The 22,938-nt window shown below is 42.1% G+C and overlaps 1 gene segment (V, D, J or C); it reads left to right on the top strand.

The window, feature by feature from the left end:
• Nucleotides 1-20,245, top strand: part of LOC120749495 (T cell receptor beta constant 2-like) — a 41,605-nt gene extending 21,360 nt beyond the window's left edge. Inside the window, 5 exon segments of the C gene segment in view lie at nt 12,621-12,678; nt 16,457-16,792; nt 17,166-17,183; nt 18,319-18,425; nt 20,027-20,245. Of these exon segments, the coding sequence occupies nt 12,621-12,678; nt 16,457-16,792; nt 17,166-17,183; nt 18,319-18,425; nt 20,027-20,053 (546 nt within the window).
• The last annotated feature ends 2,693 nt before the right edge of the window (nt 20,246-22,938 follow it).

Below are 22,938 nucleotides of genomic sequence, written 5' to 3'. Positions count from 1 at the left end.
GTGTGTGTTCCATTACAAGCACTATGGAGAAATGAAGCAGTTGCAATAATAATTTTAAATCTTACACGTTCAGAAAAAAAAGGAGAGTGGCATAGGTTCTATATAGAGACCTGTATAGGATAGAATAGCATAGAATATATTCTATATATAGTGTAGGCTAACTAGGATGTATTTGGCAGAAACAGAGTGTTCATGAGGTTAATGTTTAACTACAGTTTTTGTTTTGAGAAAAAATGGCTGGCGGAGATGTCTTCTTTTTTGTAAAAGTGAATTAGAGCTCCCAGGAAAATTAACCGGCAGGGAATAAGCATCCCTGTCTGGAAGACTGAAGAAATTAAGATATGATTAAACATGATTTCTGTGCCTTTGCTATCTTGATCTATCTTCTTTGCTTCTGACTAGCAAGTTTTGAGTCGTGAGATACCGTGCTCCAGATACTAAGAACAACTCTTCAGAAGGAAACAATACAGGTGTGCTTTTGCTGGAAATCCTTCTGCAAAGATGGCCCAAGTTATATCCACTGGTATAAATGGGTCAAAAAAATAATTTATGAATCCACTGATCCCAGGTTCCTGTCTGGCCTCAAACCTTCTCAATCACGGAATGATAGCTCAGCATTCAGCCAGCAACATACTGATGGGCGAGAAAATCCACATTTGTGTCAGGAGCTCAGAACACTGCCTTGTGGAAAACCTGAAGCAGACCTTGGAGCCATGTGCATATTTAGCTTTGCTTTTACTGGCTCACCAAAGAAAGCATCAAAGCTGGACTGTCCTCTCTCTCTCCCCTGCCCAAGCTTGACAGACAAATCAGGGCAAGGGGAGGGGCATTGGTCTCTCTTATCTCACAGTGAGCAGGAGCGCCGTGTCCTGGGAGAGCTGGAGGGCCATGCTGGCTGTTGTGCTTGCTCTTTTACCTGGTGAGAGACAACAGATCCATCAGCAGCAGGGCTCTCATCCAGGCCATGCAGGGCTAATGTTTTGTAGAGGAGCCCTTTGGCCATCTGCTGTTCTCCTACTCCTCACTTTCTCTTGTTATCTTTTACTAATACAGGTGTTGGGATTGGAGAATACATTGCACAGTGGCCAGTCAAAGTCATTCAGAAAGCTGGAGCCTCTTCAACCATCTCTTGCTTCCAGGATTATACTGACCTTGCCTATATGTTCTGGTACCTGCAGCCTCCAAGAAATGGTTTGAAGTTAATAGTCAGTAGTACTTCATGGAGGCACAACTCTTATGAGGATGGTTACAGTGAGACCAAGTTTGAAGTGAACAGAGAGAGCAGAAATTACGTTCTGTTGACAATCAAGAATGTGACATCCAAGGATGAAGCCACATATTTCTGTGCTGTGAGAAATCACACGGTGTAGCGAGGGGGTTGAACACTAAGATAAAATCCCCACCTTCTCTGAGTGAGAGATGGAGCCTTTGAAATATGTGAGGCAGTTAGGAGAGCGGCAGAGGAAGAGCAGAAAGAAGACTCCAGGTAGATAGATAGAAGCTGGAGCAATAGATGCCCAATGCTTTGAAGGAGAAAGAGACAGAGCAGGGCAGCAGCCTCTGTCTTCGAAGGCAAAGACCTTCAGAAATACAAACGCACAGATCAGCATAAAGAATTGGGGCACGGCTGGTATGGTTAGATAAGGCAGCAGATATTTCTGATGATTACTACTACAGAAGCACAGTCATGTTCTAGGCCCCTAGTTCCCCACAGTAGCTCCCACAGCACCAGGAAAAAAGAGTACTAAACAGCTGGAGAATTCAAAGTTCTTCCATGTAGTCACAATCCACACAGAACTGAGGTGTCCAATGAGAAACTGATTGGTATGTGAGGAGGGCTCAGCCCTTGATTATAGACTTAGGAGGATGGGACCAGTAATAGTGGAGGAAAACATACCCAGGGGACCAGGCATACCTCCCAGTGTGGAAGGAACATTCCTTTGGCAGCTTTACAGGCAACAGTGTGCACTGCAGCATTTTATTCACCTGCTTCATATACCGCTTAATTGCAGGATTCCTTTCTTCCCTGCCACAGGAATTCATACAGTTCTGAGCTGGACCCAGGCATCCCTTCAGAGCAAAACCTCATTGGCAGAGAAAAGAAACCACAAAGAACTGTTGTTCCTCGTGAGGAAGAGCCGAAGGCAGAAATTGCATCCCATTGTTCCTCTGTCTCCATTGCTTGCAGAGGTGAACTTTTGATGAACTAATTGCTCTTTTGTGATGGACCTGGGAAAGCTGAGGGCAGGGTATTATGAAGGTTCCCTCACCTGCCATTGCCTGTCCATGCTCCTGTTTTTATTCCATAAGCTGGGACTTACCTTTTCTCCAAAGGAAGGCAAACAGCACGTAAAAGAGCAAAAAATTGTTTTTAAGAAAGTGTGTCTGTACACCCGAGTATTTTGGGTCCTGTTTTTAGGTGGTGGCCCTGACAGCCTGCCTACCTACCAATGAGAATGAACCGAGTGTCTCACGTCTTCCTGTGGAGGGCGTACGGCAAATGAGGCACTTGGCTATCGCAGGTAACAAAGGTACTGCGCTGCCCCATGGTGCAGCAAAGCTGGATATGGATACGCTGAAGTGACACACACTGCGTGATCGCAGCAAAAGAAGGAGTGGGAGGTGATAAGAATAGCTGGTGAGAGCAAGGAGCAGGAATCAGCTGGGAGCAGGTCTTGTACAAGATCCGCACACTCCACGTCACCACCATTGCTGGACGACCCTGCAGTGCCAAGATGGATCACTCGGTTTCATGCCAGAATCCGAGTCTCCTGATCAACCACTCTACATAAACATACCTGTGCTCTGAAAAAAGTAAAGTGTTCTGGGCTGGGGAAATCCAGACGTGTGACACCTTTGTAACCAGTATTCTCCTGACTTCAGGGACTGCTCAGCAGTAAATGTAACACATCACACCTTGCTCTCAAGGAGCACTCCTCTGCTCCTCAGAAAATCCCCAGACAAACAGCAGGGAAGCACTGGAAAATTGTTGTCTCCCACACAGCAGAGACATACTGAGTTACTATTTTCCTTCAGCCTCTGATTCTCTGATTCTTTGCAGAGATCATCTTTGTAAAACATGCTCACGCTGATGCTGTCTGGAATTATTGAATTACTATTGCTGATCTGAATGCCCTGTGAAAGGCAAATATTTCAGGAATACTAGTTTATGGTGGAATCATGAAGGAATACAAACATTATGGTGGTGACTTTGGTGGGTGGGGTTTTTTTGTTTTTTGTTTTTTGGTTATTTTGTTTGTTTGTCTGACTTTTTTTCTCTTTTCTTTTCTTTTCTTTTCTTTTCTTTTCTTTTCTTTTCTCTTCTCTTCTCTTCTCTTCTCTTCTCTTCTCTTCTCTTCTCTTCTCTTCTCTTCTCTTCTCTTCTCTTCTCTTCTCTTCTCTTTTTGTTTCTTTAAAAATTCTGTTCTAGTAAGTTACTTCCACCTGGAAAATCATTTTACAGGGCTAGCTCAGAACTCTTTCATAAGCACTGACTGCAAACCACCTCTTCAGCTCTGGCAATGCAACAGAGGCAGGGCCTTTTGTATTTCTCAACTCCTGAGCATTTTTAGTTTTGAGTGGCAAATGCAATTTTAAGGCCTTGTGATAACAAACTTATCAGTCACCTTCAACATACACCAGTTTAACTGAGTGCTCACAGCTGTGCAATTTCCAGGTGGTAATAGCAAACCACAGAGATCTCTAGGTTCATTGCCATTGTGAATTCTGTGGTTGTAGTTCCCTCTTCCAGCTCTGAGGGACATTTTTCTCCCATGCAGTACTTCTTTGGCCAGCCTGAATTGCGTCTGCACAAAAGGCCACTATTCTAAGAAGTTTCTCATGGAACAGCTACTCTCCTTCCTGTCATATTGCTTGTCCTCAGATTTGTTCAGATCATTAACCAGATTCCACCGTCTACTGCCTTATCTTTTCAGTGAACAGATAGGCCCTTAAAAAAAAAAAAAGTGAGAAAACGAGAAAAAAGGGGAAAAGTGAAAAAAGAGAAAAAGAGAAAACCTCAGAAGTATCCCACAGGTTTTGGAAGCTGCAATATCCGGATTACTGAAGGTCATCAGAATTAAATGTGTGTGTTCCATTACAAGCACTATGGAGAAATGAAGCAGTTGCAATAATAATTTTAAATCTTACACGTTCAGAAAAAAATGGAGAGTGGCATCGGTTCTATATAGAGATCTGTATAGGATAGAATAGCATAGAATATATTCTATATAGAGAGTAGGCTAACTAGGATGTATTTGGCAGAAACAGAGTGTTCATGAGCTTAATGTTTAACTACAGTTTTTGTTTTGAGAAAAAATGGCTGGCGGAGATGTCTTGTTTTTCGTAAAAGTGAATTAGAGCTGCCAGGAAGATTAACCGGCAGGGAATAAGCATCCCTGTCTGGAAAACTGAAGAAATTAAGATATGATTAAACATGATTTCTGTGCCTTTGCTATCTTGATCTATCTTCTTTGCTTCTGACTAGCAAGTTTTGAGTCGTGAGATACAGTGATCCAGATACTAAGAACAACTCTTCAGAAGGAAACAATACAGGTGTGCTTTTGCTGGAAATCCTTCTGCAAAGATGGCCCAAGTTATATCCATTGATATAAATGGGTCAAAAAATCACTTATGAATCCACCGATCCCAGGTTCCTGTCTAGCCTCCAACCTTCTCAATCACGGAATGACAGCTCAGCATTCAGCCAGCAACATACTGATGGGCGAGAAAATCCACATTTGTGTCAGGAGCTCAGAACACTGTCTTGTGGAGAAGCTAAAGCAGACCTTGGAGCCATGTGCATATTTAGCTTTGCTTTTACTGGCTCACCAAAGAAAGCATCAAAGCTGGACTGTCCTCTCTCTCTCCCCTGCCCAAGCTTGACAGACAAATCAGGGCAAGGGGAGGGGCATTGGTCTCTCTTATCTCACAGTGAGCAGGAGCGCCGTGTCCTGGGAGAGCTGGAGGGCCATGCTGGCTGTTGTGCTTGCTCTTTTACCTGGTGAGAGACAACAGATCCATCAGCAGCAGGGCTCTCATCCAGGCCATGCAGGGCTAATGTTTTGTAGAGGAGCCCTTTGGCCATCTGCTGTTCTCCTACTCCTCACTTTCTCTTGTTATCTCTTACTAATGCAGGTGTTGGGGTTGCACTTTACATTGCACAGTGGCCAGAAACAATTCTTCAGAGAGCTGGAGCCTCTTCAACCATCTCCTGCTTCCAGAACTATAGTGACCTCGCCTATATGTTTTGGTACCTGCAGCCTCCAAGAAATGGTTTGAAGTTAATAGTCAGTAGTACTTCATGGAGGCACAACTCTTATGAGGATGGTTACAGTGAGACCAAGTTTGAAGTGAACAGAGAGAGCAGTAATGACATTCTGTTGACAATCAAGAATGTGACATCCAAGGATGAAGCCACATATTTCTGTGCTGTGAGCGATCACACGGTGTAGCGAGGGGGTTGAACACTAAGATAAAATCCCCACCTTCTCTGAGTGAGAGATGGAGCCTTTGAAATATGTGAGGCAGTTAGGAGAGCGGCAGAGGAAGAGCAGAAAGAAGACTCCAGGTAGATAGATAGAAGCTGGAGGAATAGATGCCCAATGTTTTGAAGGAGAAAGAGACAGGGCAGGGCAGCAGCCTCTGTCTTCGAAGGCAAAGACCTTCAGAAATACAAACGCACAGATCAGCATAAAGAATTGGGGCACGGCTGGTATGGTTAGATAAGGCAGCAGATATTTCTAATGATTAGTACTACAGAAGCACAGTCATGTGCTAGGCCCCTAGTTCCCCACAGATGCTCCCACAGCACCACGAAAAAGGAGTACTAAACAGCTGGAGAATTCAAAGTTCTTCCATGTAGACACAATCCACACAGAACTGAGGTGTCCAATGAGAAACTGATTGGTATGTGAGGAGAGCTCGGCCCCTGATTATAGACTTAGGAAGATGGGACCAGTAATAGTGGAGGAAAACATACCCAGGGGACTAGGCATACCTCCCAGTGTGGAAGGAACATTCCTTTGGCAGCTTTACAGGCAACAGTGTGCACTGCAGCATTTTATTCACCTGCTTCATACACTGCTTAATTGCAGGATTCCTTTCTTCCCTGCCACAGGAATTCATACAGTTCTGAGCTGGACCCAGGCATCCCTTCAGAGCAAAACCTCATTGGCAGAGAAAAGAAACCACAAAGAACTGTTGTTCCTCATGAGGAAGAGCCGAAGGCAGAAATTGCATCCCATTGTTCCTCTGTCTCCATTGCTTGCAGAGGTGAACTTTTGATGAACTAATTGCTCTTTTGTGATGGACCTGGGAAAGCTGAGGGCAGAGTATTATGAAGGTTCCCTCACCTGCCATTGCCTGTCCATGCTCCTGTTTTTATTCCATAAGCTGAGACTTACCTTTTCTCCAAAGGAAGGCAAACAGCACGTAAAAGAGCAAAAATTGTTTTTAAGAAAGTGTGTCTGTACACCTGAGTATTTTGGGTCCTGTTTTTAGGTGGTGGCCCTGACAGCCTGCCTACCTACCAATGAGAATGAACCGAGTGTCTCACGTCTTCCTGTGGAGGGCGTACGGCAAATGAGGCACTTGGCTATCGCAGGTAACAAATGTACTGTGCTGCCCCATGGTGCAGCAAAGCTGGATATGGATACGCTGAAGTGACACACACTGCGTGATCGCAGCAAAAGAAGGAGTGGGAGGTGATAAGAATAGCTGGTGAGAGCAAGGAGCAGGAATCAGCTGGGAGCAGGTCCTGTACAAGATCCCCACACTCCACGTCACCACCATTGCTGGATGACCCTGCAGTGCCAAGATGGATCACTCGGTTTCATGCCAGAATCCGAGTCTCCTGATCAACCACTCTACATAAACATACCTGTGCTCTGAAAAAAGTAAAGTGTTCTGGGCTGGGGAAATCCAGACGTGTGACACCTTTGTAGCCAGTATTCTCCTGACTTCAGGGACTGCTCAGCAGCAAATGTAACACACCACACCTTGCTCTCAAGGAGCACTCCTCTGCTCCTCAGAAAATCCCCAGACAAACAGCAGGGAAGCACTGGAAAATTGTTGTCTCCCACACAGCAGAGACATACTGAGTTACTATTTTCCTTCAGCCTCTGATTCTCTGATTCTTTGCAGAGATCATCTTTGTAAAACATGCTCACGCTGATGCTGTCTGGAATTATTGAATTATTATTGCTGATCTGAATGCCCTGTGAAAGGCAAATATTTCAGGAATACTAGTTCATGGTGGAATCATGAAGGAATACAAACATTGTGGTGGTGACTTTGGTGGGTAGGGTTTTTTTTTTAATGTTTTGTACGTTTTGACTTGTTTTGGGTTTTTTTTTTTTTTTTTTTTTTTTTAATTCTGTTCTAGTAAGTTACTTCCACCTGGAAAATCATTTTACAGGGCTAGCTCAGAACTCTTTCATAAGCACTGACTGCAAACCACCTCTTCAGCTCTGGCAATGCAACAGAGGCAGGGCCTTTTGTATTTCTCAACTCCTGAGCATTTTTAGTTTTGAGTGGCAAATGCAATTTTAAGGCCTTGTGATAACAAACTTATCAGTCACCTTCAACATACACCAGTTTAACTGAGTGCTCACAGCTGTGCAATTTCCAGGTGGTAATAGCAAACCACAGAGATCTCTAGGTTCATTGCCATTGTGAATTCTGTGGTTGTAGTTCCCTCTTCCAGCTCTGAGGGACATTTTTCTCCCATGCAGTACTTCTTTGGCCAGCCTGAATTGCGTCTGCACAAAAGGCCACTATTCTAAGAAGTTTCTCATGGAACAGCTACTCTCCTTCCTGTCATATTGCTTGTCCTCAGATTTGTTCAGATCATTAACCAGATTCCACCTTCCACTGCCTTATCTTTTCAGTGAACAGATAGGCCCTTAAAAAGAAAAATGTGAGAAAACGAGAAAAAAAGGGAAAAGTGAAAAAAGAGAAAAAGAGAAAACCTCAGAAGTATCCCACAGGTTTTGGAAGCTGCAATATCCGGATTACTGAAGGTCATCAGAATTAAATGTGTGTGTTCCATTACAAGCACTATGGAGAAATGAAGCAGTTGCAATAATAATTTTAAATCTTACACGTTCAGAAAAAAAAGGAGAGTGGCATAGGTTCTATATAGAGACCTGTATAGGATAGAATAGCATAGAATATATTCTATATATAGAGTAGGCTAACTAGGATGTATTTGGCAGAAACAGAGTGTTCATGAGGTTAATGTTTAACTACAGTTTTTGTTTTGAGAAAAAATGGTTGGCGGAGATGTCTTGTTTTTTGTAAAAGTGAATTAGAGCTCCCAGGAAGATTAACCGGCAGGGAATAAGCATCCCTGTCTGGAAAACTGAAGAAATTAAGATATGATTAAGCATGATTTCTGTGCCTTTGCTATCTTGATCTATCTTCTTTGCTTCTGACTATCAAGTTTTGAGTCGTGAGATACCGTGCTCCAGATACTAAGAACAACTCTTCAGAAGGAAACAATACAGGTGTGCTTTTGCTGGAAATCCTTCTGCAAAGATGGACCAAGTTATATCCATTGATATAAATGGGTCAAAAAATCACTTATGAATCCACTGATCCCAGGTTCCTGTCTGGCCTCCAACCTTCTCAATCACGGAATGACAGCTCAGCATTCAGCCAGCAACATACTGATGGGCGAGAAAATCCACATTTGTGTCAGGAGCTCAGAACACTGTCTTGTGGAAAACCTGAAGCAGACCTTGGAGCCATGTGCATATTTAGTTTTGCTTTTACTGGCTCACCAAAGAAAGCATCAAAGCTGGACTGTCCTCTCTCTCTCCCCTGCCCAAGCTTGACAGACAAATCAGGGCAAGGGGAGGGGCATTGGTCTCTCTTATCTCACAGTGAGCAGGAGCGCCGTGTCCTGGGAGAGCTGGAGGGCCATGCTGGCTGTTGTGCTTGCTCTTTTACCTGGTGAGAGACAACAGATCCATCGGCAGCAGGGCTCTCATCCAGGCCATGCAGGGCTAATGTTTTGTAGAGGAGCCCTTTGGCCATCAGCTCTTCTACTCCTCACTTTCTCTTGTTATCTTTTACTAATACAGGTGTTGGGGTTGCACTTTACATTGCACAGTGGCCAGAAACAATTATTCAGAGAGCTGGAGCCTCTTCAACCATCTCCTGCTTCCAGAACTATAGTAACCTTGCCTATATGTTCTGGTACCTGCAGCCTCCAAGAAATGGTTTGAAGTTAATAGTCAGCAGTAGCACATGGAGTCATAACTCTTATGAGGATGGTTACAGTGAGGCCAAGTTTGAAGTGAACAGAGAGAGAAAGGATTACATTCTGTTGACAATCAAGAATGTGACATCCAAGGATGAAGCCACATATTTTTGTGCTGCGAGTGATCACACGGTGTAGCGAGGGGGTTGAACCCTAAGATAAAATCCCCACCTTCTCTGAGTGAGAGATGGAGTCTTTGAAATATGTGAGGCAGTTAGGAGAGCGGCAGAGGAAGAGCAGAAAGATGGCTAGGTAGAAGTTAGAGTAATAGATCCCTGATGTTTTGAAGGGGAGATAGATAGAGCAGGGCAGCAGCCTCTGTCTTTGAGGGCAAATTATTAATCAGACCCCTCTTTCCACCATCATATCTTTTCAGTGCACAGATATGCCCTGAAGAAGCCCACTTGCTTAACTTTATGGGGTTGTGGTCAAAAGCATTGGATGTTTATGAAAAGCTTCCTAGTGTCTCTAAAACAAATCTGTAAAGCACAGGGAGACTCCGTAGTATGGCCTGCTTCTTTGTACCTGCTTCTTCTGTAAACTCCAATGAATGCAGGACAGGTATGACTGATGCAATCTCTAGTTTCCTGTGAAGTTCTTCCACTAAAGTGATGCAATTTTTGGAAAATAAAAATGCTCCTTACTTACATATTCTTGTTTTTCCTTGTTTGAAGTCTTTTACAGCATAGCCTCCAAAACCCAAAAAGCCTCCTATGAAAGACTTGGAAATAAAAATTTAAGATCTATCTTCCCTTTGTTTTCTCACTCACATTTTTTTGAATTCACGGCCAACAAGTCCTTTCCTTTTGATAGGTTACAAAGGAATATTAAGGTGCGACAAGACTGGTCTCTGCTGGCATATCTGGGAAATTGCCTTTTGAACATGACCTGAGGAGCTGACAGCACCACATATTCCTTCAAAACTAATAGAGAGGTGGTTTCCTTCTTCTTAAATTAAAGACACTCATGGAAGAGAGTCTGTAAGTGATGGTAAGGACACTAATGGAGATCTAGACTGGAGATGAAGACAGAATAATCTTAATTGAAATTTAGCCCAGTGGGTTAAGACCCTGAATAAATAGTCTTGAGATCACAGACAGACCAAGACCAAAGCAAGAAAATAATATTCCATTATTAGTTTTATTATTTAGGCCGTAATAGCCAAATAGTCTGTATGAACAGACACAATTAGTGACTGAAGTACTCTGTTCACTGTTGTAGAAGAGAGGACAACCTAAGGGCATTGCAATATGACTTGTCTGAAGTGTGTTCCATAGACCTATTGCTTGGTCCTACAAGTAAAAAACTACCTCATTTAAAGCCAACCAATAAAAGAAAAAAAATGTTACTTTTTTGAGTATTAGAAGAAAATCTTGAGATTATAAATTGAGGGATAATGCATACACTGAGAGCTAATTGGACTATCACACAGAAACAGCAATGGCAAAGGAAGGATGTGGGCTGTGGTTCTGCCATGGTTTCACCCCAGCCAGGATCAAGCCTCACACAGCCGCTTGCTCCCTCTCACCAGCAGGACTGGGGAGAGAATCGGAAAAGCACAAGTGAAAAACTTGTGGCTTGAGGTAAAGACAGTTTAAGAGGTAAAGCCAAAACTGTGCACACAAGCAAAGTAAAACAAGGAATTCATTCACCACTTCCCATGGGCAGGCAGGTGTTCAGCCATTCCCAGGATGGCAGGGCCCCCACACACATAATGGTGACTGGGGAAGAAAAACACTATCACCCCAAATATATCTCTCTTCCTTCTTCTTCCCCCTTCTTGCGCCTTTCACATACTGAGCATGATGCCATAGGATATGGAATATCCCTTGGATCAGCTGGGATCAGCTGGGATCAGCTGCTCCTGCTGTCCCTCCTCCAAGTTCCCATGCACCGCCAGCCTCCTTGCCCACGTGGTGGTATGAGAAGCAGAAAAGCACCTTCAATGCTGTGTAAGCACTGCATAGGAACAACAAAACCATTCGTATCTTGTCAACAGTATTTGCAGAACAAGCCCAAAGCACAACCCCACAGTAGCCTCTGTGCAGGAAATTAGCTCTATCACAGACCAAACCGGCACAGGTGCTCATGGCAATGCTTCCTGGTTGGCAAAAACAGGGGGTGGAGTCGTGAGTGGGATTGTTTTTGTACCAAGTTGTATCATTGTGGGGACAGGGGGGCCACGATGATACATTCCCCAGAAAGCCTTTACAAAAACCCATAGGTGCATGAGCCTTGCGGCAGAGCGTGTTAAAGCAGCTGCAGAGAATTGTGCAGCAGAGCAGGCGTTCACTGCCTTCGTTTCTCCTAACAGGCCTTGTATGCTGGGACTTACTTTCATCATCTGAGAACTGAGCCTGCCCTCTCTGGGAAGCAAGCTAGGAAATTCTGAGATATTGAAATTAATTTTCAGCAACCTAAACTTGACTGCAGATGCACCTAAAGCCTATCAACCATGCAAAGCTGGATTTTTTTTTTTTCCCTGATGCACCAATGTTTGCAATAGATGACAAAATGGGTTTTTTTAGTGTGATACAAGTGTTAGAAAAAGAATTCTGACATGCAGCAGCTATCTCTCAGAGACACTACATAAAATGTGTTGGAGTTTTGTCTTAAATAACCCTGCCATATTTGCTGACTGCCTCATGCCTGTGAGAACAAAGGTTGCCTCTAGTCCTTTCTCCCCAGTGTCTCCCTGTAGTTCTTCCTAATGGATATGAAGGGTTTGTCTGGGACTGGTCAACAGATTCTTCTGGGCTCTGCTTGTGTGGATTATATTAACCTATCAGAAAATTGAATGGGATCCTGAAAGACTATTCAAGACAGCTGGCCTGCCATGGAAAGAAAAACAAGGGATTTGTTTTAGTTCTCTGCCAAAGGTGAACCATCTACATTTGACTATGAAAACCACAAAGCAAGTATCATTCAATTATTAACTCCACAAGTTACAGAAATGAAAGCATCAAAATGCTTGGAATACAAGACTGACAAGGTGAACTTCTATTTTAGAGAAGCTCTGCTCCTAGACAGTGACAGCCTCTGGGTGTGTCTGCTTGTTTTCGAGATGTGCAAAATGAGAATAGCAGATAAAATCAGTGACGTAACACAGAGACTGGAGAAAGGTGACAAAAAGAACTTGGGGTGAAAGTAGACAAAGTATCTAACAAATCTGGGAAATGCTTTTATTAATTCTACAGATTATACAACTGATTTCAAGCTGGCTTTCTGTAAAACTCGTTTAGGCAGAGATTGAGTGATGTTTGGAATTCCAAATGCAGAAATGATTTCTTAGGCATCTGCTTATAGTAAGCCAACTGCAGTGCATCCCTTCTCTTAGCTTATGATACATCACTTTGGCACTGTGTATAACTCTGGTCTGTCTTTCGGCAGTGGTACAAAACTTACAGTAATGGGTAAGAATTGTTTTTTTTTTCCTCTTTTAATTCACTTCAAATGCCATGTCTTTTCTTTAGAGAATTTCATCATTAACCTTCCATTCATTATTTAACTTGTATTCTCCTGGTGTGCTAGTAACCCTATTCAGAGAATAGAATAAGTTGGGTCCTCTAGGTAAGGGTACACCTTTCATCTTGGAGAACTGAATGAGTGCATTTTCAGTAAAGAAAAAGCTGTCCACAGAAAGAATTAAGATAAGGAATGGGATGAATAATGTGTGCATGACATAAAAAAAAGTAGTCCCAATGAATCAAGATATGCAAAAATTCCCCAAAAGTATAGCTAACCTCTATAAAGCTGGTTCCGCTGGGGCTAGAGATGATTAAGGACAAGTCAGTGAAAAGCTGTCTATCTGTCTGGAAAGAACTGACTTACAGTTACACTTTGAAGGGGGCTAGAAAACAAAATCAAGATGACACAAGCTCAAAGTACCTGGATCTTTCCAGGGTAAATTAAAGAATGTGTTATCTCAGATAACCAGGAAAAATGAGTGTCCTAGCATTTTTGGTTGATAAAACAGAAGGGAAAAATAAATGCTCAACTTTATAATAAGCAATACTAATATTTCTATGCAGCTTTTAAAGTCCTTATTGTTATAGAAAGTTGCTCTCCACAGCACAGCTGTTTCTTTCCACTGGACAGGCTCATCAGGATGGTGATAAAAAGTTCATTGAGACAGTGATCTTAATATTTCAGACTAGATGCTTAACAGCCACTGAAAACCACAGAAGGAAGAATTTATGATTCATTTCAAAGGGAAAGAGCTCTCAGGGAATGTTTTTTTTCTGGGCCACATTTATGGATTTGGACTGTCCAAATCTGGGGAAAACAAGGCTGCTGCTCAGATGCTGATAAATGATGGTGATCTCTTCTTCTCCTTGTGCTGCTCCTGGAGTTTGAAGAATTTATGCCTCAGATATTTGTACTATGTTGTGCCACTACAGAATAAATTGATAACAAGCGGTAAAATTTAATCTCCATAGGAAAAAAAAAAAAAAAAAAAAAAATCAGTGATCAGCACATTTTTTGAAATCCAAAGTTTATCTGAGCTGATGAAAATGAATACACTCAGCCCTCATTGACCACAGTAATTTATGCAGTGAACTTGAATAATCATCACCAAGGCAGTACAGAGAATAAAAGCAGAGACTTCCTTCCAAGGAAAACCTTCCAAGGCGAGGGGATATGTTTAGGAATTTCTACAAAGGGCAGAGTGGACCAGGAAACTGTGCTATATAGTAAAAATTATTTTGCAAGTAAAAAAAAGGCATTTATTTTACAAGTGAGAAATAATTAAAATGTTAAAAAAATGAAAAGGAAATGTGGCTATTTAGCTGAGAATAAGAAATTATTAAGTCTGCATATGGGAAATATTTTCTAATATTCTAATATGACACCTAGATAAATCAATAAATATACTCTAAAGAAATGGTGGAAGCTCCAACGACTGATTCACCTAAGCCTGACAGCCTACCTGGACAGGGTATTTCTGATGTTGATCTCAGCAGTTTAGACACACACATTTGGTGGTGTTCCCTTACAGACTTGTTTTGTTAGAGGACCTGAGTACTTTGTATTTCTTTTTTTGCTGGTATCACATGAGGGGAGGGTTAGTCCACAGGCTTGGCTCAGAGGTCTGGGAGCAGAGGAGAGGTTTTTCTGCAGCTGCAAAATGGTGTGAATAATGAGCAATTGTTCTTTGGCAGTGGGACAAAACTTACGGTCATAGGTAAGTAAGAAATCAGATCTCTGTGATCTATGTGATACTGGGTAGCGGACAAGAACATTCTTAATTAAAAGCTTACTAATGATAATTTTTCATTCAACCACGAGAATAGGATTAATGTTTTATTGGTTGCTTATTAAAATGAGATATGCCATTATGAAAATGTAGAATTTGCAGTCACAGATTTTGAGATCCCTGTGTCTGCAGCCTTTGTCCTTCATTTCTGGGAACTTCATGAAGGGAGAAGGGAATAAATAATTTTCTTTCCTCCCATTCTCCAAGGAAATATTATAAAGGCTGGGTATGAAAATGACCAGTGTAGAAGACCAGACACAGTGGGCGCTGATCAGACATTTCTTCCAGTTCTTGCTTTTACCAGGCTCCTTATTCCATTTCTAACATGCTCATTTTCTTTTTCTATGCAGTAGTTTTGTCATTCTTGCTGCCACCCTTTCTACTTGCATTCCTGTTTGTTTGGGGGTTTTTGTTTGTTTCTTTGTTTGTTTGTTTGTTGTTTTTTGTTTTTGTTTTTGTTTTTTTTTAAATGCAGTATTCTTTTTAGGGTTTTAATATTTTCTTTTGTGTCCTCCTATCTGTTTCCATTTCTTCATTCATTAGGAGTTTAGGCTATGAGCTGAAGAATTTGTCCGAAATATTTTTAGAATAGGAAAAAATTCATAAAGCCAAGTGCTAGAAGGGAGAAGTAGAAGCACTCAACCTCTCTACACACCCACTAAAAGGAAAGCAGAACAGTGCTAAACCCTCTAGGGAGCTATCTCTGTTTAATATCCAGGTCATCTAAAGGCTGTATAAGCTCATACAGAAGCAGCCCAGGGATCTTTGCAGAGCAAGCCTTGGTGGTCACAATTAAGGCATCATTTGAATGCAAACACGAGGGCTTAGGGGACAAAATCTCTGCAAGATATTAATTTGTGCCGATTCTGCTACCTCTCTTCCTCTGCAAAGGAGAGAGTCATCAGAAAGAACGTCGACAATCCATACTGCTTTCATACAAAAAAAACCAACTCAGAGTAATTATTTTCTCTTTGGCTCCATAATTTTCTCTGCATTTCTTTTTCCAGCAGCATTCTACAGACCTCATGGCTTTCTCATGCTAGATGTATAAAAAAGACTCTCTGATACAGTATATGGAAAAGCCCCTGGCTTTGAGAGTCACTGCTTGGCTTCTGAGTAACTTCTCATGGCTGCCTTGTACACCCTTTTGACTGAAGTCTGTTCTCATTAGACTTACAAGCAGGTATTACACGTTAGACAGGGAACAATCTTAGATTTGTGACTGCATAGAATCTTGCATCATTTTGGGAAGGCTAGGATCAGAGCTTCTCATACATAAATAAACCTAAAAATTAAATGCCATAAAGACATGTGTAATGTTCTTAAATAATGATTAGTTAAGACCCAAGGCAGAAACCTGTTCCTGGCAGATTCATGTTACCTGCCTCAAGTGATTTTCACTTCAGACAGTGGGAAGGATCAAGCTCCCTCCTTCCAGTTCATCTCTTAGATGGGGGCCAAGTAGGGTGTCCCATGACAGTGTAATTTGGAAGGCTGCAATGAGCACCATGTCTCAACTCCGTCTCCAGGAATCTAACTCAGTTTGCTGAAGATGTTTGTGCCTTCCAGAGAAACTCCCCTATCTATGAAAACAATATTACAAACACAGACCAGACAGCAAAACTGGGGACTTTTCTGCCCATCTGATTGCTCATCTTCTTGGCAGCTTTCTATTCTTCTGACAGAGGCAATGGCAGAACTTTATGTGCTCGTGCATTTTCTGTAGCGCGACCTTTTTGTTTCTGAGTAACAAGTGGAAACAAATCCTTCCACTTTCCTGGTGCCTCATATCCAATGGACACCAACTGTCCAGTAGGCATCTGTTTAAAGGCCGGGTATTTCAGGAGTAACACGGCAAAACTCAGGACCATTTCCAGGGGGTTCTGATTGAAGAGAGTGATGGAGGCTCTGGACCATGTTGCTTTGTGTTTCAGGCAAGAATGATGAAATCATACCTCCAGCTGTGGCCATCTTTTTCCCATCAAAGCAGGAGATCCAGCAGAAGAGCAAGGCCACGCTGGTGTGCCTGGCCTCTGGTTTCTACCCTGACCACCTGACTCTGGTCTGGAGGGTGAATGGTGCGCAAAGGACTGAAGGGGTGGGGACAGACGAGTCCTCCACACGGAATGGCAGCACCTACTCACTGACCAGCCGACTGAGGATGCCAGCCTGGGAGTGGTTCAACCCTCTGAATCGCTTCGAGTGTATTGCCAATTTTTTTCAGAATGGAACAACGCAATCAGTGAAGAAATTTATCTATGGTGATGCTGGTGAGTAAAAAAGTCTCTCACCATGTTGTACAAGACAGAAATCACAAATCAAAAGAGCATGTCTTATGATATGAACCACATCTATACATAGCTTCCCTTCAGGGTGTTCTTCTGGTGCAAACACACACCTAAATATGTAGGTATTAGCATATGTCTCCTCCCTGGATTCAGTATTTGCATTACCATTAAGCGTCTAGAGTTACTTCAGGCTTTCCACTGAGAAATCTCTGTAGTAGAGTAGATTGTACAGTATCATAAAACACCTAGTGTAGTAATATAAATTGGCCAGTGTTTTGTAAACTGAAACTTCTGAAATCTGTATCCTGCTTGCTTTGAAAAGAAACATGACCTTCAATTCATTTTTGTCTTTCAGGCTGTGCACTCACAGAAGGTACGTGTGGCTTCTCACATAAAGGGAATTTTGCCTCTTCTCTCAGGCAATTATCAGCGTGTATTTTAATTCCAGCTTTACTGACACTCAGTACAACGTCTGGGAGATACCTGCTGTATGAATAGCTTCTACTTTCTCATCTAGGTGATTTGCATGTGATATTAAATACAAAACAACAAACAAACAAAAAAAAAAAGGACGAAAAGTTTTTTTGGGATTGTTGGTGCATATTTTATGTAGCTCTGCTTTGGGCTTTAGCTCATCCATATTATTCCATTTTGAAAATTACAGAAATCATGAAACCTTCCTGTAGACTGTAATTTACTCTTTATCACCTCCTCCAGTCCTAGAAAGGAACTTCCATTGGGAATATTCTTACTCAGCTATGAAAGAAATGCTCTATACTTATCCAAGTGATTCAGACATCAAGAATCAGGATATGATATTCTGAATATTTCTTAGTATCCAACTTAGAGCATTTCTCATGACAAGTCACATCCCCCTCTACACTGCTGGCATGTTTGGAGGACATCCATATTAAAAATTACATTTCTTTCCTCTTTGTATACATATTGGCACAATCCTGTTTTTCAACAACTTCTTTAAAGCTTCAGGAATCTTCAGGCTGCACCAAGACAGAGCTGGTATCTCAATACTCTGGCAACCCCTTAGGAGTGAAAAATCTACAAGAATAAAACTTCTAGAAGCCATGTAATGCTAGGCTTTGTAAATCTTTCCTGATACATCAGCAGCACTCATTAGGCTGCTGATAATAATGAGACAAAATAAAAGATTTGGATCTTGTGATTCAGCCTGTTTTGCAGTCCTAACAGGGGGCTCGGATGAACAGCCCCGTTTTTCAGTCAGTGTGGCAAGTCAGTACTTTCTCAGCACATTCAGCATAAAGCCAACCTCTGTCTTTCCTAGACTTGCTTTCTCTTTCAGTTCTTTGAGTCTATGTTCTGTCCCATCCCTGGTTCTCTGGTGTCAACAGAGCCACTCATTTGGCTGCAGTTCCTTTATGTCACTTAGCTAAAGATTTCAAGGGTTCTCATTTGAGGAAAGCTCCATTAGAAGCAGCATCTCGTGGTGATGATGATGATAATTGAATACACAAATGATGTTTGACTTGCAGAGTCATACATGCGGTATGGAAATTCTCTGAAGCTCACGTACCTCATCCTCTGTGGCAAAGCCTTGGTCTATGCAGTTTTGGTGAGTGGTCTGGTGTGGACAGCCAAGGTAAGTCAGAGTGCCCATGGAAGGCTGGGCTTCCTCACTAGTCAAGGATCAGTAGATGCAGCCTAAACCTGTTCTCAGAGGTGTGGATGTTCTCCCAGGCTTTGTGCAGTCTGGCTTGAAAAATCACAGGTGATGGGTTTTCTATTACTGTTTTTACAGAACCCAAATAAAAACAATGCTATCTAGCAGAGAAATTCCTTCTCACTGAAATCCTCTTTAAACCCAGGAAATTGATGAGAATTAAGCACAAATTGCCCAGAAAGTAAATAAAGGACATATCAGATATAGCATGCATTTGTTTAACCATTGTAGAGTGCCTTACACATGCAGTGAAAAGAATAAGCTGTTTTGGTGTTTTTTTGGTTTTTTTTTTGTTTTTTTTTTTTTTTTTTTTTTTTTTGGTGGTGATGCAGAGGATAAATCTGATCAAACCTTTACAAAGGTTTACAAAGAACAGTGGGATCAGTCTGAATAAATGGGATAAACTGAACCAACTGCTAGTAAATGCTTTTTATTAGTAAGTTTTTCCTGTGCCTGAAAGATACACCCAGTGAGAGCAGTGGAAGCCCCAGCAGTTGTCTGTTTAAAAGCAGAACAGGGAGATGTATTTGAACAGTGAGCTGGTAGAGTGGAGGGCAAGGATGAAGACAATCTCAATTCTATTTTTTGGTCCTTTTGCAAGGATATACCTGAAGGCATAGATTTGTTGTTTTCTGGATCACAAGAGTAGAATCACCAATGATTTAGGTTAGAAAAAGCATTTAAAGACTATTTATTTCCATCCCCACACTGAAATGGGCAGGGACACCTTTCACTACAGCAGGTTGCTCAAAGCCCCATGCAACCCGGCCTGAAACACTTCCAGGGGTGGGACATCTCAGCCTCTCTGGGAAACCGGGGAAAAATGTCTCACCATCCTCACCAGAACAAAATTCTTCCCTTAATCTGAGGCTACCCTATATCAGTTTAGAACCAGGGCTCTTTGTCCTGTCATTGCAAGCCTTGGTAAAACATCTCTGTTTTTCTAAGAAAGCCCCCCAGTGCCACATATTGAAAGGCCTCAGGCCTCTCCAGAGGCTTCTCTTCTCCAGGGTGAAGATGGGTCATTCTCTAAGCCTCTCTTCACACCCTGAGGCCCTGTGACTGTTTTTTGTGGGTCTCCCCTGGACTTGCTCTCACACATCCATGAGTTTCCTGTGCTGGGCCCCAGAGCTGGACGCAGAGGTGCAGGTGGGATTGGTGGGGGTTCACATGGGCCCACTCCCAAAGTCTGTCCAGGCCCCTCTCATGGCATCCCTTCCCTCAAACACAGCAATGGCCGCACAGCTTGCTGGCATCCGTGAACGTGCTGAGGGTGCACTTGATCCCAGTATCAATGACACACGGATGAGAGTTGACAAAATGCTTCTGGCCCCACTACAGACCTTTGAGGGAAACAATTTGTTACTGGTTACCACTTGAACATTCAACCGCTGATGGTAACTCTTTGGGCAAGGTCATCCAGCCAACTCCTGTGTTTGTTTCTGTCCTTTGGTGTTTGTTGTTGCTATCATGCTTACTTTTGTGTTCTTATTGTATTATTCCATTTTGTTTTCAATCAGACTGGTGTCAAGTTATCTAGAGAATAAATGAAGAGCCCTTGTCATCACCTCGGCAGGAATGCAACAAGTTCTCGACCTTTCCATAGCAAAGTATCTATGCTTCTGTGAACTTGAGAATATAATTTTTTTGTAATTGTCTATTGCTGTCCTGTTGTTCACTTCATGGTAATCCCTGGTGAACTTTCCCTGTACTTCCATATCATAATGGATCATATTTTATTACACCATATCTTTAAACGAGCACCTTCTTAATGCTCAGAGGCTGAGCACTCATCTCCTCGATTTAGGAATAAAGGTTTTGTTTCTTATCCATTGCAAGAGCCTGACGTGTTGTTTATAAATTTGGTTTTCTCTTGAAATAATGTCTTACTACACAACTTTCAGTGCCCTAAGGGATGCACATTAAAGATCATTTGCTGACAATCCCTGTAGAAATAACTTATCTGTTATGGGAACCGAAGAGACTCACTGAGTACTTACACTGTGAACCAACAAGTGGAGCACGGCTGCAGGCTTTGGAGGCCTGCCCTTGCCAGGAGCTGATTTTGGGCCAAAATAGCGGCATAATTCAAAGGTGGTAGAGAAGGAGACAGCACTCCAGCCAGGTGAGAAGTGACACGGTCTGGGGAGAGGCATGGGAGCTGCTTTTTCTTTCACTCTCTTCTTCCATGGGATTGCCTTGGTGATGGCACCGAACTCACTGTGATAGTGAAGAAAAATTTGGTGAATAGATTAAAAGTCACCTAACACGTCATGCATTTGTTTCAAAAGGATCTGATGACAGGCTTGAGAAGAATCTGTCATACCTCTTTTAATGTCATTAAAGAAAATGCCATATCTGAGTGCAAGAGGACAGGCGGCTATAATGCTGTAAAATGGAGTTCTTTTTCCTGCTCTGTGCTTGTCACTCCAGTAATCTCCTCAAAATACTTCAGAACCAGAGAAAATATCCTACTGAACCAAGAGATTTATTTGGTGTTCTGAGTACAGAAATTACTTAACTAGTCTCACGGCTGCTTCAAACAAAACAGAGAACGGTTTCCTGAAAAATAATTTTGACAAAAGTGCTCCAAAGGGTCTTACATTCACTAGATGTGAGCAACCTGGTCTAGGGGAAGGTATCCCATTCCTCTTTGGAGAACAAACAAAAGGAACAGTTCTCGGCAAGTGGGAATCGTGAGAAGGTTGTACACAGGGGCACATTTCAGGGAGTGTGACAAAGACAAACAGAGGGAGATAGCTTTTGATTCTGGTGATGGGTTCTTTTCCCAAGATGCCTCATTATTCATACTTGATGAAGTTAGAATAGACTGGAGCACAGCAGAATGGGATATTAAAAAATAATTCTAGCTCAGTCTGAGACACATTAAGATGGGTATAATTTATTAGGACATTTGGTGAAAATGGCTGCATTTATCAGGGCTGTCAGAAAAACCCCCAGATCAATCCTGTCCTCACACGCACAGACTTTCAGAGTGGTCATTGCTGAACTTGGTCAAAGTGAACCGAGGACAAACTTGGGCATAGGAGTTTTGGAGCAGGCAAGCTACGGTGTGAAGGAGAAACACAACACAGGGGTTCAATGTAAGAAAAGAATTTGGCAAATGACAGAGACTTCCTTTAATTTTCCGGAGTAAGAAGAATGTTCCCACACTGAATTCATATCTCTCAGTGGCTGGAAATTGAGACCAAGCATAGCAATCCAATCCTGTTCTTTTCCAAGCTTGCTGCAAGTCATGTAATTCTCATTTCCACACCCTCCCGCTATTATACAGGTGATTGTGCAAAGAGGGCACTTGAAAAGAGAGACAGATACATATCTGGGCTCATATAATATCTCTTTCTTTTTTTCCCTCTTGGATTGAAGCATGTTCAAAGGAAAGTTTTTGTCCATCAAGCTCTTTTTCAAGGGTGTTTTGGACAGCAGATGTTTGTGATGGGGCTGATGCTTACTTTTGTCCAAGGAGATAAGCAGAATTCTGCTCTGCACACATTTGTTATCCCTCATTCTAGCCATACAGGAGACCACTTTGGACAAAGTGGTATTTTCAGTATGGTATTTATCCACTTCTCTACAACTACACCGTGTCTCTTATAGTTTTCAAGAGAACCAGTTAGTGAGAATGAAGGGGAGAGTTTTGGACAAAAAGCGGAGGGAGGAATTCTGGGGAAGTACTGCCTAAGACAATCAATGAAGAATGATTAAGTTGTGTTGAACTTTCAAAGAAAAGAGTAAAAAGGGAATTTAGGAATAGCAAGAAAACAAGAAAATAAAGACCAAGAAAAGCAAACCAACAATTAAAAAACCGCACAATACAGAGCTAGGAGAAAAGGACACTATTGAGAGACAGGGAAGAGAATCTAATCTGTGGTGAAGAAGAGGCAAAGGGAACCAGGGTGTGTTTCTGTAAAACTGTGTTTGTTGGGACCTCTTCTGTGTACCATGAACTATAAACCCAAGGGATTAGTAAATATGGAGAGTCCTTCTGGAGATTTTTCATCCACTTTGCCTCTCATGACACAAGTTAAACAATTGTTAATTCAGTGGAAGCTCGCACAGGACTAAATGAAGAATGGAGTCATACATTTTATGTAGAAATATTTCCTGTATCGATGTAGGAATAAGGCAGACTTAGGTAGAGAGATGACAATGTACATTTGTATGAAGAAGACCTGGGATATCTGAAAGCAACAGAAAATACTTAATGATTTTCCTAGTAGAATGACCTTGTTTTGAAGGATTTTGTCCTGTGCTTTACAGTCTTTTTTTCATATCAAGCCAGACTCAAATGAAGCCATTAAACTGCAATATGAAAAGCATGTTTACTGGAAGGTACTTGGTTACGTTGGTAACTATGCGTTGACAATTTTTGGGAAAAGACTGCGCCACTTATTTGGAAGGGAGGGAGATA

Source organism: Hirundo rustica, chromosome 2 (assembly GCF_015227805.2).
Source record: "Hirundo rustica isolate bHirRus1 chromosome 2, bHirRus1.pri.v3, whole genome shotgun sequence".
NCBI classification, from domain to species: Eukaryota; Metazoa; Chordata; class Aves; order Passeriformes; family Hirundinidae; genus Hirundo; species Hirundo rustica.
Note: the sequence above shows the minus strand (reverse complement) of the source record. Positions and strands in the feature narration are given on the sequence as shown.